The sequence below is a fragment of the Strongylocentrotus purpuratus genome, unplaced genomic scaffold, assembly GCF_000002235.5.
Source record: "Strongylocentrotus purpuratus isolate Spur 01 unplaced genomic scaffold, Spur_5.0 spur5_scaffold_21, whole genome shotgun sequence".
NCBI classification, from domain to species: Eukaryota; Metazoa; Echinodermata; class Echinoidea; order Camarodonta; family Strongylocentrotidae; genus Strongylocentrotus; species Strongylocentrotus purpuratus.
The window spans coordinates 28,542,989-28,555,474 of NW_022145607.1; the positions used below are offsets into that span (position 1 = coordinate 28,542,989).

Here is a 12,486-nt window from a genome sequence, read left to right on the forward strand (position 1 = left end):
GTAAACACCCAATAAACGATCACAAAGTATAAAGAGGTTCATAAAAGGGCAACTCAACCCTATACACAGAACTGAATGGCGAAAGTTTCACCAATAACCAGACCAATAATAAGAAAGTTATGAATGTTTGAAATTTGAGATCACTGCGTCTATGCAATGATTTATGTGCATAACACCAGGGGAGTGTTTCCAGAGAATAAAGACCGACTTTAAGTTGGACTTAACTATTGCAGGCCATTCATGCAACTGGTTGCTCTCAGCCGTTGGTCTCTCAATTATGATCTTTAGATAATATTTTTTCCTTCGAGAACTATCAAGGAATGTTCTAATTCTGTAGATTTGTGACCATGACTTATACGTCCATTGAGAAACCAATGGCAGGAATGGTTAGAGGAACTAGTGGCACGAACAGTCTGCCATAGTTATTAACTCTTAAGCTGCCACCGATACAATGCACCCAGTGCCACAGTGCTAGTCCCTATTGTGCCAGCCACAAATCTCCTGTGTGCCAAGTTAATTTTAAGGTTGGTTCAAGTGCGTGTTATTTAAATCTTTACAAAAAAACAAATTGCTGAATTAATTGAGAAAATCCAATCTGACTGTTGTATACAAAGACGCGTAATCCAAAGCCGATAATCTGATGCACGCGATGGTACTTTCAATAGCGCTTCAAAAGCACTCAACACGGTGCAATGGGCATGAACAATGACTGTTATTACATATGCGCCCTTGCGTGCACAAAGCAGAGTAGCGGTGGCTCGCTAGCATGAACGTGGCAGTCAATCGATAGCGCGCTCGCGTGCACAGAGCACTATAACAATAGCACGCTAGCAGTCTCATGGCAGGATATGAGTTAAAGTCTAACTTAAAGTCGATCTTAGTCTTTGTGAAACACTCCCCAGAAACTCAAGAACCTGCTTTTACTAATTATCATATAATCATGATGTATATATGTCGCTTGATAATTGTACTCATAATCATCAATCTTGTTAACACATGAAACTCATTTTCATGACTATATACCGATGATTTGAAATCCATAATGGTAGGAAATGAAAGCTTACTTGAAAAGAGGAGTTTCCTTGTAGTTTTTGTTGATCGCACTGAAACCCAGCTTTTTGAGTAGAAACTCTAGCTTGCGTATGTCTGAACATGCCTCCAGTAAGTCCAGCTCAAGCTCTGCCTGGAGCTGCTCTCGTTCAGCTGCACAAAATAAACAGAAAAGGAAATGTTCAGATTTGTAATGAATGAATATTCTATGTAATACATCAATATATGTCTGAACATGCCTCTAATACATGTTATGCAAGCTTGGGGTAATAGTATATATGTAAAGCGCTCAGAGACGTCCGAGATGTATTAAGCACTATATAAAAGCTGAATATAATTATAATTATTACATGTAGCTCCGCCTGAGTTTGCTTCGTTCAGCTGCACAAAATAAACAGAATATGGGAAACATTATCACTTGTAATTAATGAATATTCTATGACTATGTTGCATCCATGTATGTCTGAACATGACTCTGATTCACGTATTACAAGCTCTTCATGTAGCTCCGCCTGAATTTGTTCTCGTTCAGCTGCACAAAATGAACAGAATATGGGAAACATTATCACATGAAATTACTGAATATGCTATGTTGCATCCATGTATGTCTGAACATGACTCTGATACATGTATTACAAGCTCTTCATGTAGCTCCGCCTGAATTTGTTCTCGTTCAGCTGCACAAAATGAACAGAATATGGGAAACATTATCACATGAAATTAATAAATATGCTATGTTGCATCTATGTATGTCTGAACATGCCTCTGATCATGTATATCAATTAGCTCTAGCTCTGCCTGGATTTGCTCTTGTTTAGCTGCACAAAACAAACAGAATAGGAAACATTATTACTTGTAATTAACAGACTTTATGTTGCATCCATGTATGTCTGAACATGCCTCTGATACAAGTATATAATTATGTCAAGCTTAAAGGTAATACAAAGTTTTGGGAAATCATGAAAATTTGGTGGATAGTGATTCTCTACAATTTTGATATATTTGGATGCCCCTGTGGATGTATTATAAGCACTAGAAAATTTAGCCCCTAAAACACTTCGCCTTTCGAGAAATATACAAATTTACCGGTGCTCCCGGTAAATGTTAATATATTTCAAACAGCGCCTACGGCCGTACAATGGTAGCTGCGACCATGAAAATCTCAGAATATGTAGTTGTGATATATAATTTCCAAACGGGAATAGCTAATAGGTCGATTTTAGTCAAGAAACACTGTTTTATAGCTTAATTAATATCTTGACCTTGAGAGGGAGCTATACAACATACAGAGTTTATTATTAACAATTTCATAACTTGACTCGATTTCAACAGCGACAATGATCACTGAATATTGTAGGGTCGCATATGCTTCCAATATGTTCATTTGAACCAAATTCATGACCCCATACCAAAACTTTGTATTACCTTTAAGCTCTGCCTGAATTTGCTCTCAAAATAAACAGAGTAAGAAACATTATCACTTGGAAGTTGTATTTATAAATGAAATTATATGTCTGGACAGATCTAGCTCTGCCTGCGACTTAATAATAATTAAAAAATACTAATAATACAAACAAATTATATGGTTCCTTTTCATTAAGCAGATACAAATTGCTTTTGAAAACGTAAACTTTACCAATTACAAGAGATGAGAATAACTGAACAGAGATATACCCACAGATCATTAGGATCAAAATCATATGCAATACAGTTAAAATACAAAAGGTACATAACAAATGACATAATAATGAAATTGTAAAATAACAAAAGAACATGAAGCACTTAAACTACAATACAGGTGAACAACAGGCCAAATATATAAGAATATAGGATTCCAAATCAATATGACAATCTTTATGGAAAATCTAATTGATTATGATTATGGGTAGAACAGGCCAAAGTAGGGGGTAGAACAAGCCAAAGTATAGGGGGAAGCCTATTATTGCCGCAGCTTAATTATATATTCCAAGTTTCTGCTAATCTTTTTTTTCATTTGATGTCTAATTGGTATGGTGCCAGGAAAATTAGAATGATAAAATGTCGTAATGAAGAGAAAAGAGAATTTTTTAATGATACCGGTAGTATAAAATGTCTCACTTTGCATTTCAAATCAGGGTGTTGGCATATATATATATATATATATATTGAAACACATAATACACACTTCACCCTTTTGTTAATTTAAACCATCAAAACCCTCAAAACAAGAGCATGATATGATCATGATAAAGAAGAATACATCTGAGCCACTTTCATTTCATTACTTATGATTTAAACAAAAAATCCAGTACTAGTTTCTACAATGCAAACAAAAGCACAAGCACCTACTTATAAACTTGTTGAGTGCTTTATCAAAGATTGTAAATCTTGATTAAAGCGGTACTCAAATTATGAACAATGAACAAAGTTTCTGCTAGTTTTTAAATTTGTATTTGATGTCTAATTGGTATTGTACCCGGAACGTTAGAATGACAAGGTGAAGTAATGAGGAAAGATGTTGTTTTTTATGATGGTATAAACTGTTTCACTTTGCATTTCCAATCAGGGCGTTATATATTGAAATACATAATACACACTTGAAACCCTTGAAACACTAAAAACTAATAATTTCCAAAGCTCTTTGGAAGTGCATAGAGACGTTATAATGTGAAATGTATATGCTATACAAGAAACAAATATTGTTATTATTAAAACAAGAGCATGGTTATATAAGAACATGATAACAAAGGAAACATCTGAGCCACTTACATTTCATTTCTTATGATTAAAAAAAAGTCTTTTAGACTATAGTTGCTACAATGAAAAAGAAAGCACAAGTAACTACTTATAAACTTGTTGAGCGCTTTATCAAAGATTGTAAATGAACAATGCAATGCAAAAGAAAACACAGGTACCTACTTATAAACTTGTTGAGCGCTTTATCAAAGATTGTAAATCTTGCTTATCTAAAAGCAGTACTGAAATAATGAACAATGCAATGCATAAGAAAGCACAAGTACCTAGTTAGTGCTTAAACTTGTTCGCTTGATTAAATATCATATTACTTGCTTCAAGTGATACTGAATATTGATTATTTTAGGATTAAAACTGACCCTTTGTATAGGGTTATACCACACAAAGCGTACTCTCTCTCACTCTAGCTCTCCCCCCCCCCCACACACACACATACACTCTATTAGTAGTAATGAGTCTCACGTGAAAAATCTTACGTCAGTGAGTCAGCGACTATTTACGAACCGATAATTACAGTCAAATACGTGCAAGGTGGTGGATCGTAAACGGAGAGAGCGAACGGATTAAGCGTTATTCCTATTTCAATTTCTTTTGTGCGGCAGGCAGTCTGGCATATGTGCAGATCTATTTTTACATCACCATGCATGCAATCGGGTTATAAGACGAGGGATCACACCCGTTTTGAACAGAACTGTGGCTGTATAATTATTTCAAAAACCATCAATTAGCGTCCAAATCCTGTTTGCTGATTAACTGATTACGAGCAGAGTAACGAGCGGCGAAGAACTGTCTAAAACTGACACATGTCTCCTATTTTAAATGACAATCCTAGACCGCGGAATCTGACAATTCACTCCCAAAATGGACATGACTTGCAAAAGTTCATACAAAGTTGACTGAAGATTACGGAGTTATACCCTGTACATCCTTAGTGCAGATATAACATTTCACAAGTACAGTTAGCAACTAAAGTCTTCATACCCCTTGTAAATTTCATGTTTTTGTTTTGTAACTTATTAATTACGTGAAAAATTGTTTTGTCCTGATTTTTGTTTCTTAAAAATGTGACATATCAAAGGTCACATTCAAAGATATAACAGGATTCAACAAAGGCCCTACTTCAACCAGTCCACCTTTCATACCTGACTGAGTTACAATTAATACATGTACATACCGGTACAAAAAAACATGAAATTTACAAGTTAGTAACCCTAAATTAGCCACATATTGAGCCAATCTGTGAAAAAATTTAAAAGAAGCTAATTCCAACTGATTTGGGTAGATATGGGTATGGACAACTACCAAAATAAAGGAAGGAGGGATGGGGGTTGGGGAGAATTTTTATTAAAGGTCAAAGGTCAATGACCTCTGCCTAAATCACTAAAAATTGTATTTCAGCAACGAAATATGGTATATAGATGATCTTGGTGTCAAAATGCACAGGATTACAAAAGAAGATGACAAAGAATAACTACTGACCCTTAGAATTAAATCTTGACCTCCAAAAATGAGGTCAAAGGTCAAAAAACTATTTTATCTCTAAAATGTCATATTTATAACAGTAAAATTAGCATATCATATTAAAATGAGCACAAACAAATCAAAGAGGCTAATTTCAACTTATTTTTGGCAGATATGGGGGTATGAGGGTTATAATTTATTCCAAGAACAGAGGGGTAGGGGTAAATTTTCTTTATGAGGGTCAAAGGTCATTGACCTTGCACTAAAACACTATACATTGCATCTCAGCAACAAAATAAGGTATAAAGATGATCTTGGTGTCAAAATGCACAAGATTACGGAAGAAGATGACATAGAATAACTACTGATCCTTAGAATAAAACCCTGACCTTCAAAAATGAGGTTAAAGGTAAAAAATATACGTTTTATCACTAAAATGTCCTATTAGTAACAGGAAAATAACGATATTATGTACAAATGAGCACAAACGAATCGAAGAGGCTAATTTCAACTGACGCGAATGGAGTTTATTATTTATTTCAAAAAGAGAGGAGGAGGGAGAAATTTCCTTTATGAGGGTCAAAGGTCATTGACCCTGCCTAAAACACTAGAATTTGTGTTTCAGCAATGGCATCTTTTACATAGGCCTCGATGATCTTGGTGTCAAAATGCACAAAATTATAGTGGGAGATAAAAGAAATATGAAATGGATTCTTCACCACCAAAATACGAAGTAAAAGGTCAAAATGAGCAGAGTGTGGGGGGGGGGGGGGCGGTTAAAGTTCATTGGTGTCAATTAGTTTGTGTATGTAAAGTATATGTGCATTTATAATAAACCATTTGCAGAATACTACTCACAACTTAGAACTTACAGTAACTATTGGCAACACAATACAAATTAATAGTACTCAGTTGCAGATATACATGACATGCCAGCTTTCATGCAGCTGCATTTCATGTTTTGACACTGCCTCTCCCCTTCTTTGCAGTTGCAACAAATTCCTTAAGGAAGGTTGTCTGGCCCGATACCAACAGAGAGCATCTCTGGTCTGAGTTTTCTGTTGGAATATAACTCCCATCCTTTTCCTTTGGGATCAAGAAAGAAGTGTCAAGATATGCTTCCATACCACAACTTGAAGATGGTCACGAAGGGAATGTTGAGCTGTTGTATCTTCCGTTGGTGGAAGGCGGTGAGGATCGATTTTGCCCTTGGCTGCTTACTTCTTGAATTTCATAGGCAAGACTTTTCTAGGGGAGTATCCCAGAGCCATAATTATGCGATCTGCATTTCTTTTAACCCAGCTGTTCGAAATGTGGAGTCAGTTAAAAAGTTACTTGAGAATGCAGTAATGACACTGGCAGGAAATCTGCATTTGTAGAGAGCACATTTGGTATGTCCATGAATGCATGAAATAGTGTCGTTTCAAGACCAGCCCTACTTAAAGAGGAACTCTTCTTTGGCTATGCTACAGATGTCGTAAAGACCATCAAAGCCTGCTTGGAAATACAAATGAGTACAGTGGATAGGCCTATGATAGCAGAGCAATATCAAAATATTGGTGTCCTGGGTGACAACAACACCTGGGGAATTCACACTTCCGACCATGTCTATTGCAGACTTAACGATCAGCGTGTCACGATCATATTTTGATTGAAGTGCAGGGATATTGTGGTTTGCCAGGAAAACCTCTCTGTCACATGATATAGTCCGGTGTGACGCTCATGTCTGAAGAAACCTTCTTCCCAACCAGGCGGCGCATATGTTCATGATCTTTCGTTTACGATTCTTTCCCGTAGCCATCAAACACTACAGCAGCATCCTTGAATTTGTTTTGAACATATACCTGACATATGTATCAGCTAAAGTCTTGATGGTTGCACCGCTGGACCACTTTACCTGATAAAGTAACTACCCTCCATCAACAACATGCATCTTGCTGTTTATGTCCAATTCAACTTTTGTAGCTGTTTCCTTGAGCATATTGCCAAATTCATGCTTATTTGGTTTCCTCATCATGCGATCCATTGTGAAGAGAAATGTTTGGACCGGGGTCAGCTCCTTTTGTAAGAAAAAGTTTCGGCATCTACGAGAGACTATCATAGGAGTGTTGCTTGTCCATTTTCGTTCCAATTGCTCTAATAATGAAGAGTTGTTGACTTGTTGTTGATCACTTTCTCTGCTGTATACATGACTTTCTGCAAGGTGCACCAAACTCCTCTCCTTAATAATAGTAACTCATCTTCAAGTTATTCTTGATCCCAAAGGAAAAGGATAGGAGTTAGATTCCAACAGAAAACTCAGACCAAAGATGCTCTCTGTTGGTAGCGCGCTATACAACCTTCTTAAAGAAATTTGTTGCAACTGCAGAAAAGGGGAGAGGCAGTGTCAAAACATGAAATGCAGCTGCATGAAAGCTGGCATGTCATGTGTATCTGCAATTGTGGAGTGTGCTGTGGACGGCTCCAATGGAACAGAAAGCATAGATGCAGAAGAATTGGTAACGATAAAGAGGAAACAGACTGAGTACTATTAATTTGTATTGTGTTGTCAATAGTTACTGTAAGTTCTAAGTTGTGAGTAGTATTCTGCAAATGGTTGATTGTAAATGCACATATACTTTACATACACAAACTAATTGACACTAATGAACTTTAACCCCCCCTCCCCCCCCCCCCCTTCACACCCCCTGCTCATTTTTACCTTTTACTTCGTATTTTGGTGGTGAAGAATCCATTTCATATATTGTTTATCTCCCAGTATAATTCTGTGTATTTTGACACCAAGATCATTGAGGCCTATGTATAACATGCCATTGCTGAAATACAAATTCTAGTGTTTTAGTGCAGGGTCAATGACCTTTGACCCTCATAAAGGAAATTCCCCCCTCCTCCTCTCTTCTTGGAATACACAATAACCCCCATACCCGCCACATAAGTTGAAATTAGCTTCTTCGATTTGTTGCTCACTTTTATATAATATCGTAATTCTCCTATTACCAATAGGGCATTTTAGTGATAAAACGTATATTTTTACCTTTAACCTCATTTTTGAAGGTCAGGGTTTTATTCTAAGGGTCAGTAGTTATTCTATGTCATCTTCTTTCGTAATCCTGTGCATTTTGACACCAAGATCATCTATATACCTTATTTTGTTGCTGAGATACAATGTATAGTGTTTTAGTGCAAGGTCAATGACCTTTGACCCTCAGAAAGGAAATTTACCCCTCCCCCTCTGCTCTTGGAATAAATAATAACACCCATACCCCCATATCCGCCAAAATAAGTTGAAATTAGCCTCTTTGATTTGCTTGTGCTCATTATTATATCATAAGCTAATTTTACTGTTATAATTATATGACATTTTAGAGATAAAATAGTTTTTTGACCTTTGACCTCATTTTTGGAGGTCAAGATTTTATTCTAAGGGTCATTAGTTATTCTATGTCATCTTCTTTCATAATCCTGTGCATTTTGACACCAAGATCATCTATATACCATAATTTGTTGCTGAAATACGTTTTTTAGTAATTTAGGCAGAGGTCATTGACCTTTGACCTCTAATAAAAAATTCTCCCCAAACCCCATCCCTCCTTCCTTTTTTTTGGTAGTTGTCTATACCCATACCTACCCAAATCAGTTGAAATTAGCTTCTTTTAAATTTTTTCACAGATGAACCTTAAGTTAGGGATACTAAGTGGTATATATCAGTTGTTAACTGAAACATGTACATTTTTGTTATTCTTCTTTTTTGTTTTTTACTATCATATAAACAGCAGAAAGAATATTTCATTATATGTTCAATATTTCAAAAAGGAAATACATAATTCTGAAATATTGGGTTCGATATCCAGATACATGTCAGAATAAGAATATAATAAATTTCAAGTCTCATTCACAGAAATCCTTATCATATTTCGAACAATTCATTTTTTTCAATGGAAAAGCTTATGCATGGACAATCCTGTCGACTTGTTTGCCCTTACCGTGGAAAAAAATAAAATAAGAAATCTAGCATAAAATGACAGATGTTCATAGACAGTTAAACAATTTGTTGTTGTTATATTGTTCTTAGGCCAGTTTATAAATAATTTCAGAGATGTATATAAGCTCTATTTGCTTATGTTTCACCACCTTTGAGTGTTCATTCTTTAAACTGTATATCAAGCCCTGTCTTAATTGGAAAATAAAGTCGCGGTGACGTCTGGACGTCGTCCGGACGACATTTACCCCCTTCCAATTAAAACGCATCAGTCCGGACAATATCGAGGTAAATCTCACCCTAGACGAGCTAGGGTGATATTTACCCGCGTGACATGTTGGCTCATTCAGTAGAGCGTCCGCCTCACAACCGGGAGGTCGTGGGTTCGAACCCCGGCCGCGTCATACCAAAAGACGTTAAAAGATGGGAGTTGTTGCTACCTTGTTTGGCGTTCAAAAATAAGGGATAGAGCAACGTCGATCTGGCGCTGCTCAGTGGCTGCCGGGCTCACGATCAATTGGGCAAAAAGAATATCCGTTTCGGTTTAAATTACGTCATCGCCGTGAAAAAATGTATACATGTACACAGTGCGCGCCAGCTGATCGCTGGGTGAGGTTTTTGCGGATGGCTGATTAAGACGGTGTCCAAAAGCTCACCCCGTGTTTTACGATCAGACCCCCCACCATTTCTCATCCACAGGTCGCTCAGGTGAGATCGGAAAAGTTCTATTAAGACAGGGCTTTAGTTGCAACTTGTCTTTGATAAAACATTGTTCTTTTTCATGTGAAGTGAAGTCAATTGAAATGTATTGTAAAATTAAAAACGATTTGTTTTTTTATATTCTTTTTTATGTGATGTTAACTCCAATGAATTGTGAAATTGTGAACATGCATAAATAAATAAATAAAAATATAAAATATAACCTACACTGGACCACATGAGAGCCCCGGCCTTACCAATTCTCCAGATATAAACCATGACTCAATCTATTCTCTTTTGGGAAATCATATTAGAAAGTCCTTTACTTCAGAAAGCATGATGGCGCTGGTCAAGGGCATAGAATAATTTGGACAAGCTGTTCCCTTCGCTTGACCACTGCAACTAAAAGATTAGACCGTTCACAAATCATTAATGCAGGAAATAGATGTCAAATGTTTTATCCAAATGCTAGAGACCGCAAGCAGACATAATCTATTTTGTACATGTTAAAATAAAAATGTAAAGGAATCTATCTGTGCATGCAGGTTTTAAAATAAAACAGGAAAGAAAAGCAAAATGTAGCCTATAGATCTAAACCGATTTAAAATTCATCTTCCATTAAGACAAATGTTCTTACAATACATCTAAGCAGGTTTGAAATAAAAAGAAAATAAATGGTTCAAGATAACTCTGAATATTGAAGAAAATTTATAATACCTACTGAAACATGTATTAGCCCAATAAATAACAAAATAAATTGCTTTAAAATTAGAGTTAATTTCTTATATACAACATTACCAGTAAACAAAAGATAAATATCACTTTCATTCATCTAAATATATCATTAACATTAACATACCTGATATATATGACGTTGGTCTATTGCAGTTTCATGTTGTGGATCAAACATGTGGTATATTCCAATAGAAATTTTAGTATGAACCCAATATTACCCGATTGGGCATTTTGGGGGCTATATCTTGTATAGTGACTCTCACTCGTGGAGAAATCAAAAGTTATATTTTCGGATCAGGATGAGGTTTGGGGAAAACCATTTCCTCTGTTTCATTTCGCTATTAAAGGCATCGTTTATTACCAAGTTAAATATGAGATGTATGGCCCTATGTGTTAATTAGTGTCTGTGACATGGTGTAATATTGAAGCCCTAAAAAAATGGTGCTTCAAAATGATCATGAAGTGCTTCAAAAAGTAAAATCTTTGAGTGACAGGTTTTACCATACTCATTTTCCCCAATAGATTTTAGTGTTATAAAAAAACGTTAGGAAACCGTTTTTTGAAATTTTGATTTGCAATCATAAATATCCTGATAATCAGACAGGCGATCAGCTTGTATTTCATGGGATTCCTGACTGACCTAAAGGTTTATAATTATGACTGCAGCATGAGCTTAATCCAGGATTTTGTTTAGAATCTGAGGCAAAGATATATGATCCAATCACTTTAAATAAATATTGCTGTGGGATAATATATTACGTTGGTCAATTTGCAGTTACATTTCCAGTTATCATATCACCAATGTTTAGTATATATTGCCTGTTTGGACTAAACCTGACACAATGACTCTCACTTGTGTTTTACAAGGAATCAAAAGTTATGTTTTCTGATTAGAATGAGGTTTGGGGAAAACCCAGTTTCCTCTGCTAGGTTGCATCCTTTCAAAGGGGAAGCAGTGCAAATAAAGAATAGTGTATGACAGATTAAAAACTGCAATGTGTTATACTTTAATTTGTACCACACGTATCTTATCTTGTTCTATTATGCCAAGAATTTTCTTCTACTTTTAATAGTTTTATGGTTTTTACACAGTAGATTAACTAACTTTCTTTATTTTGTAAAGCTTATAGAGACTAATATGTATTTTGCGCTATAATTCCTTTGCATCAAAGGGCATCAACTATGTCAAGTCCCAAGACATTACTTAGCTATCAACAGACACTATATTGTATGATAATGTTCAGATGGGAAAAACTAAAGATGACATCATCTAGTTTTCATAATCTGCTCCCCGATTGTGGAACAGTCTCCCTAACACACTTAAGGACTGTAAATCAGTAGATAGTTTCAAGGCCAGCCTGAAAACTTATCTAATGGCCAACTTTGACTAATATCATCTTCCTTTTTTTTTTTTTTTTTTTTTTTTTTTTTTATAATCATGTGTAATGTAATGTAAACAAAATTATTTCTAAGTATATCATTGTAAGCGCCTTGAGCACCCTCTGGGTGGATATGTTGCGCGTAAAGAATGTCTGAATTATTGTTATTATTATTATATTAAGATACAAAATTATGCACATTTATATAAATCTTTTCAAAAGATTGTTTGTACTGTACATACTTGTACATAATCTGAATTGAAAAAGAAATGGAAAGTTTTTCTTCTCTTCTTCATTCTCTAAGCCTTTTCTTTACAAATCCATCTCCATACTCCCATCCCTCTCACCCTCTCTCTCTCTGTCTCTCCTTTTCTCTCTTGATCTCAACTCCCTTTCTCTCTCTCTCTCTCTCTTTCTCTCCCTTTCTCTCTTTCTCTCTCTTTCTCTCCC

General features: G+C 35.7%; 1 protein-coding gene across 2 annotated transcripts in view; it reads right to left on the reverse strand.

The window, feature by feature from the left end:
* The window catches only part of LOC754172 (leucine-rich repeat serine/threonine-protein kinase 1), a 79,231-nt gene that overhangs the window by 33,391 nt on the left and 33,354 nt on the right, over nucleotides 1–12,486 (reverse strand). For both annotated transcript variants that reach the window (XM_030994424.1, XM_030994425.1), the window contains one exon: nucleotides 1,065–1,203. In XM_030994424.1, coding sequence (XP_030850284.1) covers nucleotides 1,065–1,203 — 139 coding nt within the window. The remainder of the gene's footprint in view (nucleotides 1–1,064; nucleotides 1,204–12,486) is intronic.